Source organism: Jatropha curcas, chromosome 1 (genome assembly GCF_041381405.1).
Source record: "Jatropha curcas cultivar XTBG-Jc1 chromosome 1, XTBG_Jcur_1.0, whole genome shotgun sequence".
Lineage (NCBI taxonomy): Eukaryota > Viridiplantae > Streptophyta > Magnoliopsida > Malpighiales > Euphorbiaceae > Jatropha > Jatropha curcas.
In genome coordinates, this window is record NC_143151.1 from 4,409,871 (window position 1) to 4,418,677 (window position 8,807).

General features: G+C 25.7%; 1 protein-coding gene across 1 annotated transcript; it reads right to left on the reverse strand.

Moving 5' to 3' along the window:
• Nucleotides 1-104: 104 nt before the first annotated feature.
• On the reverse strand, nucleotides 105-4,029 carry LOG1 (Putative lysine decarboxylase family protein). Its single transcript, XM_089715435.1, has 7 exons — nucleotides 3,796-4,029; nucleotides 3,140-3,237; nucleotides 2,899-2,929; nucleotides 1,832-1,931; nucleotides 944-1,014; nucleotides 662-805; nucleotides 105-549 (listed from the first exon to the last, which is right to left on the reverse strand). Exons 1-7 carry the CDS (start codon nucleotides 3,907-3,909, stop codon nucleotides 457-459), a joined length of 651 nt encoding a protein of 216 aa, XP_089571561.1. The 5' UTR covers nucleotides 3,910-4,029; the 3' UTR covers nucleotides 105-456.
• Nucleotides 4,030-8,807: the final 4,778 nt, after the last annotated feature.

An 8,807-nucleotide genomic window follows, 5' to 3' on the forward strand; every position in this document is an offset into this window, starting at 1 on the left:
ATTAATAAAATTCACTTGCAAATTAAATGAATTCCATATAAATTTATTTCAAATACTATATTTATAAAAGTTTTGATTAATTTAATAAAACAATAACCAAACAGTTGATTATAAATTTGGATATGCCATTTTCTTAAAGATAAAAAAAAAGAAAAGAAAATGCTATTACAGATAGACATACAGAAGTTTTGTTGCTTATAAATTTTGTCATCAAATTCCTTCATTTTTTTTTTTTCTAGCAATGGAAATAGTGAACTAAAACACTAAATTCCTCATTAAAAAGAAAAAAAAAAAAAGTCAAGCTTGAGGTCAATTCTGTCTAGTTTACAACAAAAAAAAAAAAAAAAAAAACAAAGTAGGGAGGAAAAAAGATCCCACTTTGGAACATTTGGTCATCTAAAATTAGTCCATTTCATTGCCAAAGTGCCAATTCTTTTTCTCCTCTCCCAATTCTCTTCACCTTGAGATTTCACATTTTGGAGAGTACTCTAGTTGTTCAATCTCCCAGCTGAGCTTTGAGGCAACTATTTCATGTCGTGGAAAATATTCCTAAAATAAATAATGAATAATAAATAATAAATATTACATATGCTTATAAAAAAAACTTATATTTTATGTTGAATATACTTGCAAAAAAAAAAAAAAAAAAAAGGTGATTTACCTCCATTTTCTTGACCAACTCTTTTGGGGTAGGGGCAGAAACTATTATATGGCGTGCAGTTGGATTAATGAAGCCTTCCTCTACTGCTTTATCAATAAATGTTAACAAGGAATTGTAATATCCATCCACATTTAGTAATCCCACCTACAAATGAAACAATTATATTTTAGTAATTTAATCACAAAATGGGATAATCTAATTTTAATTATTGTTTTTACAAATTATAAATAAAATATATTTCAATACACAAAAGATTTTTTTTTTAAAAAAAAAGCAATTTACCGGTTTGTCATGGATTCCAAGCTGAGCCCATGTTATCACTTCAAGAAGCTCTTCAAGTGTTCCATAGCCACCTTCAATAACATCCATGAAAATAAATTCAAATTTAATAATCACCACTTATGAAGGTTTTGAGAGATTAAAATTAAAAAAAATATATATTAAAGGTAAGTTTGACCATGTAAGGGCCAACAAGACCTACAAGGGTGATTTTATCCCATAAGAAAAGAATAAAAGATAGAAATTTATTATTGTTTTCTAGCTCCTTTGGGTGAGAGATACTGATAAAATCACACGCCATGCATACTATACATAGAAAGTGTCAAGGCTCAAACAAAAACCTAATACTTTCGAATATCAGATGATTTGAAGATAACCAACAATAATAAATAATAACGAGAATAGAAAATTAAAAAAAGCTGTGTTCAATAATTACTTTTTAATAGCCAGTGAAAACTCTAAAAGCTATTTTTTTTATAGTATTTTGTAACGCAGCGTTTGTCTTAACTGTTTTTAGGGATTAAAATAATATTTTATAAAAAGCAATATTTAACGTTTTAGCGTTTTATGAAAAGTTACTTCAACGGTCACCAGTTAAATATTACTAAAACAGTTAATTTTACTGACCAGATTTTTAAATTAGTGAATTGAGAAGTTGTAATCTGTTTTATGAAATTTTTTGTACATGAATTCATAGAATTAGTAAGCTATCATTGTCTTTGTTCGAGCAAGAGAGACAAAGAGATAAGCAGACAAGTACATTAATAAAAAGAATCTAATTAAATTCTTAGCAATTTGAAGAGCAGCACTTAATAGTATATTAAATAAGCATATAAAGTAATGGTGGTGTGAGTAAAGAAAAGAATAAATGTTTGTAAGTCTTAAACCAACCAGGTAAGGCAATGAAAGCATCAGAATGTTTAGCCATTTCTGCCTTTCTTTGATGCATATCAGCGACCGCCTTCACTTCCCCTACTGTTTCTCCGGTTATCTGAAAATTGCACCATCTAAATGTCATACATGCAAAATAAATATCAGTTTTTCAACAGTCTAATATATAAATTTGACCCTAAACTTTAGCTAATTATTTTTATAGCCTCATGAATTATGCAAAAGTTCAGTCATATTTGTAATTTCATATTGCGATAATAACTATACATCTCGTGAAAAGGAATTATTTTTATAAAATATCAATTATGACTCAACACTTTCACATTTTATTTTAAAAAAATATATAATTATTAGCACATTTTATTTTAAAAAAATATATAATTATTAGCGAGGTATGAAATAGCAACGTAATAATTGTTTTGCACATGGATAATTGTCGAAACACAGAGTGAAATATATGTATTGAACGTTTTTTTTTTATTTGTTTTGAAATTATTTTTTAAGAGTTATCCACACTTCCACATAGGTAATGATGGGCTTGCAGGTGGAGGTCTCAAATCAAAGTCATAAAGCTTAAAAAAAGAAAAGAAAAATACAAGAAATAAAAGACAAGTACAATCATATAATAAGCATAATTAATATTTATATATTATACTTTCTGAAAATAAAAGAAAAAAAAAATGTAGTGGAGAGGGGACAAAATGTTGAATACCGAGTGGACTGAATTTGATATGCAATTTCTTTAAGAAAACTATATCAATGTGAAAATCTAAAAAAATCTTTAGAAATTTGTACAAGCCTCAAATGAGACAATTATGAAATTTAGGTTTTAAAGATAATAAAAGAGAGGTAGAAATTCATACAAATTAGATACCACATGAGATTAAATAATAATGATAAAAATAAATTATCTTAGATAAAAAAATAAAATGTTAATTATTTCTATTTTTTTTAGTTTTGGAGATAACTCTGCTATTATTTTAATAAATTATTTTTTCAGTCTTTTAATTTAAAAAAAAAAAAAAAAAAAAAACTTTAGAACTTCATAGTGAGAGAAGATAAAGTACCTCTCTAGGCATGAGTGTCTTGGGGATAACTCTGCAGGCAATAATAGGACAAAAATAAGTTTTTTTTTTCGAATTAGGACAAAAATTAGTTAGTAAAACAAATAAACAATAAAATTCTATTTTTAGGTTTTCTTTTTTTTTTTTTGGACAAATTTTGAAAAACAATGTAAGAGCCAAGAGGGTAATAATAATAATAATAATAATAATAAAAGAAAAGCAAGAAAAACCCAAATTTCTTTACCCTATTACGTGGCGGCCACCATCATAAACAGCTTGAGAAATCAAACCCATCAAACCAATACTCCCTCCTCCATAAACCAGATCAATATTTCTCGACACCTGTGAAAGAGGAAAATTAGAAACAAAAAAAGAACAAGTCTTTATTTATGAAATTCAATTACATTTTTTTAGGCACAAATAGAAACTTAGAGAGCACAAAAAAAAAAAAGAATGAAATTTTATTTTTAATACTAATTTAACCAAGTACTTTTAAATAGAAACTTGTTAATTATCTAAGTTGTGCCGTTACGTAGAATGTAGTTCCAAGATTGATTGCAAATTCATTAATATACCCATTAAAATTACTAAAAACCCATTAAATTAATGTTATAAAGGTTAAACAAATAAATTTTGACGATCAAAAATGGAAAAGTACAAGAAAAACAAAAATAACACAGAGCAAAAACAGAGGAGCCAAACTAGAGTAGGAAAACCAAAGCAAGAAAAGAAGTTATACATAATGAATTAATGATTCCAATAAAAGAAATGAAAAAACAATTGAAAAGAAACAAATTAGAAAAATGAAACCATTTTGGGAAGCAGTTTTTAAATTATGGAAAACAGAGGAAAAAAACAGAGAAAACAGAGAAGAAAAGTGTTTCTTTAATTTCATTTTACCAATTCTCTTCCAAGTTCAATCGCAGCATCTTTGTAGCTACTCTTCTTTCCAGGACTACTACCACAAAAAACACAAATTCTTTTGAATTTTGATTGTCTCATCTCTATCTCCATTATCTCTGAAGAAAAGAAGAATGAAGAAAAGAAAGAATGAAAGAAGAAAGAACACTGTTTCAAAAAGACCCACAAACAGAACACAACTCAGGCTTAGGTGAGCTCTGGAGAGTGGGTTCATGCATATATATATATATATATATATATATAAAACCGGAGCACAAAGGCGTACATTAGCACGCGTAAAATCGCATCCTCAATAGTACATTCTTTCTTGAGAGGCTTTTTTTGTGTTACTCATCTGATGTTTTTGTTACCTCACAGTCCAATCAAATTTGCCTCCGTTTTACTTTGTTTTATTCCCGTTTGTTTTTGGATTGCTTAAATCGTTCTTTTAGTGGAAATATCAACATAAGATTTTTTTTTTTAAATTTAATATATTTAGAGATTTATTGAACATAGGTTACATATTATTGTGCTCCCACTTCTATTTTTTTATTTAAAAAAATTGATCAAATTTATAATTATTTATCATGAGAACAGGACTATTGATTCTCAAAAATCCCACATCTATTATAGGCGTATATGAATTATATAGACTAATTTGCTTTTATAGAATTACTATAATTTTATAAAGAAGTTTCTTCCGTGTCTAGTTGGTATATGCATTGCATCTTCCCTGTTTAAATGATTAAAAAGTCATTATTTTTTATATTTTATCCGAGATGCATACCTCCGAATTTTAATTATTATTTCAAAATTTAATTTCTTTTGAAATATTTCAAAATGTAATTATTAGAAGATTGTTTTTTTTTTTTTTTTTTTTTTTTTTTTTTTTTTTTTTTTTAACTAAGGGGTGTAATCCTCTTCAAGTTATAAAGCGTATAGATTTCTGTCTTTGCAACAAATTGTGTTTTTCAGAGATTGAATTTATATTTTCGCTTTTACAGAGATTGAGATTGTTTATCACTCAAATCAATATCTTGTTAGTTATTAGATGACTGATTTATTAAAAAGAGTACTATTTTTTTTTCAAAATTAGGAAAAAAAAAAAAAAGAGGAGTGAGTATAACACTTCATGTGAAGTTGACATTAAAGTAAATATTTGTTTTTTTTTTTTTTTTTTTTTTTGAAGTGTAAACATTTGTTTGTACCGTTTGTCTTTAAGAATGTCATTAGCAACTAATTTGTGCAAAACAATATGGCTATTCTTTGCATGTGAACCCTAGGCAACAATTATCATATTTTAAATGTAATTTCAAAATTTTTAGGCGGCATTTTCCTTTATTTCCCCATTTTTAATAAAAAATGAAAAAGTATATTACGATCCCTGTGGTTTGCGAAATCAATTAATTCGTCCCTGTATTTTTTAAAATATACTAATTTGTTCCTATGTTTTACTTTCATTATACTATTAGGTCATTTTGTCTATTTTTTGCATCTTTTCTGTTAAGTCAACAAGAAAACATAGAAGTCAAAAGAGAGATACTAAAATATTATACCAAAAATATTATAATATAGTCCATATGGTTTGAAAAATACAACTAATCCATCCATATGCTTTTAAAAATAAACGTTGTATTTTCGTCATTTCATAAGATACTTAATAGAAAAAATGCAAAAATTGGATGGAATGACCTTATAGCTTGATAGAAGTAAACTATAAAAATATTTTAATCTATTTTAAAAAAGACAGAGATGAATTAGTTGTATTTCACAATCTACGGCGATCCTACTGTACTTTTTCCATAAAAAAAATCGGAGGAAAGGATTTTTTCTCTCTATTTTTTTTTTTTTTTCACATATACCCAATATATTCCTCACCTGAAAGATAAAGATTAATCTCCACGAAATACAATCGGTGTGTAAGTAGGGATCTCTTGAAGCGGATTTTTTTTATACACAGCATTGAAAGGAACACTAGATTACTCATTTAAGGTGATTGAACTCCTTCTATTGCGGATGTTATTGGTATGAAAAGATTTTTAATCCTTTGATTTGCACTTTTTCTTTTTATTTTCCTTTTAATTGGGATTTAAACAAGTCATGAGATATAATTTATTGCATTTTTTAAATAGTTTTCGGAATATATTAATGAATATTAGGAAAATTAAACTCAAAAAAAGTTTCACTTCCTAGACTTGAAGTACAATAAACACATAAACGTATTAGGCTTGATTTATGTTATAATAGTTATTTTCTTTTTTGAAAAAGAACATGTTGATGTAAGCATATCAAAAGAACCGAAAAGAAATTAGATTTTCATAAGAACATTCAAAAAGATTTTCTCTTGCTGAGAGTAATATGAAAAGGACCTCCAGTCGACCGAAATTAATATTAAAGAAGAAGGCTTTGATCCTTTATTGGAAGAGATTCACATCTATAAATTTTGCTTATTCCTTTAGTACATCATCTTTTGAAAATAATTTGTTAAAAAAATAAAATTATAAAAGCTTTATATTTTTAAAAATATTATTAAATAAAATAATAAATAATAATAATAAATTGTGATACTCATAGTTGAATATTTCCGCTACGTGACATCTGAGGGTTTCACTATCAACACACAACTTTATTGTTTACATAAAGTCTCCCAAATCCAGTTTAACAACACAATGAATCTTATTGGAAGATGGCGGTGGCAAAGTGACAATTTTTTTTTCCTTTTCTCATAGAATAAATTACTAACATTCCACGCATTTTAGCTCTTAAGAATTCCACGTTGCGTAAACATCAAATCTATAAAAAGCATATAAGAATGGCAAGTTAATTAGCTAATATGTCAATATTGACTCAACCTCTATTCTTTAAATTTTTAATATGGCATCAGAGTAAGTCCGGCCCGATTCAGCTGCGTTTCAATTTGGCACATCCATTCAAGGGCAAAATAAACACAATTGTTTAATTTACCGTTTCTATTAATATTAGTCTTTTTTATGATGTACGAATTACTTGCAGTACTACTTCTTATGTATTTGATTCTATTTTTATATAATGAAACGGTCTCAAAATAAAATTCATGTCAAACCCTAGATCTAATCCTTTAGTCCCTAAATTATAAATGCAGATTCTTAAAACCCTAATATATGCCAAAAAGAAAAATGAAGTCATTATTCACCCTCAACACCCTGCGCTCAACCCCAAATCAATATCTATATACAACTACTATACAAAATAATAATAAATTATTTTTTACTGCTAGGTAAAAGAAAAAAAATAAAGAGATGATCTGAATTGATAATAGTAATCACTTTGACTACAATGGTAGTATTACTTATCAATGTATTAGAGAAAAGAATATATGCATATGCACACAAATTCTTGACACCCCTAAAAGTGATCCAAAACAGAAATATATAGTTATAGTTTATTTCTAGTTTTCTAAACAATATTTTCTTTTAAGCCAAACAAATTTAGAATATAAGAGAAAGAAATATCAAAGAAAATAAAATACTTATTCATCAAGAGACCATCTATTTATTACAAGGGAAATATAAATCTCTTGCTAAATTAAAATGATAACAATTATAAATTATTTAGTAACGAAAAAGAAAATAAAATATTATTAAGAATAAAATTCTTTTTAAAACTCATCTAACAAAAAAAAAATTCAATATATATAAATATATAAATATATCAATAAAATATTATATATTTTTAAATTAAAATTTTCAAATATTTGTCATCCCAGATTTAATTATATAAATTCTTTTGAAATTTTAGTTTTAAAAACATCCAATCAAATCATATAAACATAAAGAAAAAAATATTAAATAAAAATAATATACTTTTTTTTCTTTCTTTTATCTTTCTCCTAAATAAAATTTTGTTTATATTCTATTTAAAAATTTATTAATAAAAAGAATATATGTTTTTCTTTTTTTATTTCTATCCTAAATAAAATATTTTAAATTATAATTAAATATTTAATAAATAAAATATAAAAAATTTTCAAATGCCTCATTATAATATATATATTAAAACTAAACTAAGAAAAGATAAAAATTAAAATATTGAAATGCTTAATTATCTATATATATTTATTTAAAAAATAATTTTTATAAATATATCAAATCAATTAATAAAATATAAAATTTTAATTGGCCATGACTCATGTTACTTTCGAATATTACAAATTTCATTAAAAACGCTATAAAAAATCTCATTATTTTCCTCTATTCTCACATTTATATAGAGTATAGATAAATTAACTTACATTGTACCTTTATGTTCTACTAGACCAAGAGAATTAATAAACTATTTTTTTTTATCTTATTATATAAAATTTGAATTTAAAATTTATCAAAGTTTTAGTTTTTCTTTTCAACTATTTGTTGTCTTCAATTTATACATTGCATAAGCACACGATGTCATTGAGGAAAACAAAACACACACACACACACACACACACACACACACATATATATATATATATTAGTGTTAAAGTTCATAATTTTGTCCATTAGAGTGAAATAAATTATTGATCTAATTTATATAAATTCTCATAGAATCAAGAGATTTCTTAGAAGAGCTTCTTTCTCGCGTTTTGGGTAATAAATTTGTCATTTTCTCCATAATAAATAAATAAATAATTGCAAATGTTAGGACATGAGATTGTGGATAGTAGATTCACATGAGGTATCTGTTTTGCCTCATGACCCATCTTAGTTGTATCCCTAACCACCTTATCTCACTAGACATACTTGTTCTTTGCATAGGAAACACATTATTTTTTATTACAGTAAGAAACAAACTTCCTCCATTTCCTCCCTTTCTTACCCTTCAACCATGGTGTCTCTCTATGTTGCCTCCTGTCCACTAGATGCTTTCTTACTTTTTTTTTTTCTATAAACATATTTTTTAGGGAAATAATTTCTTTTAAAATAAAGAATATATTTTCATTAATAAATACCCATTTGATATTTATAAAAAACCTATCTTGATTAATTTTCTAAAAG

Coding starts and splice junctions, on each gene's coding strand:
- LOG1 (XM_089715435.1), bottom strand. CDS start 3,909: ATGGAGATAGAGATGAGACAATCAAAATTCAAAAGAATTTGTGTTTTT. Junction 1,932..2,898: donor AGACACTCATGCCTAGAGAG/GTACTTTATCTT, acceptor TGCAATTTTCAG/ATAACCGGAGAAACAGTAGG. Junction 550..661: donor AGTTGGTCAAGAAAATGGAG/GTAAATCACCTT, acceptor TATTTATTTTAG/GAATATTTTCCACGACATGA.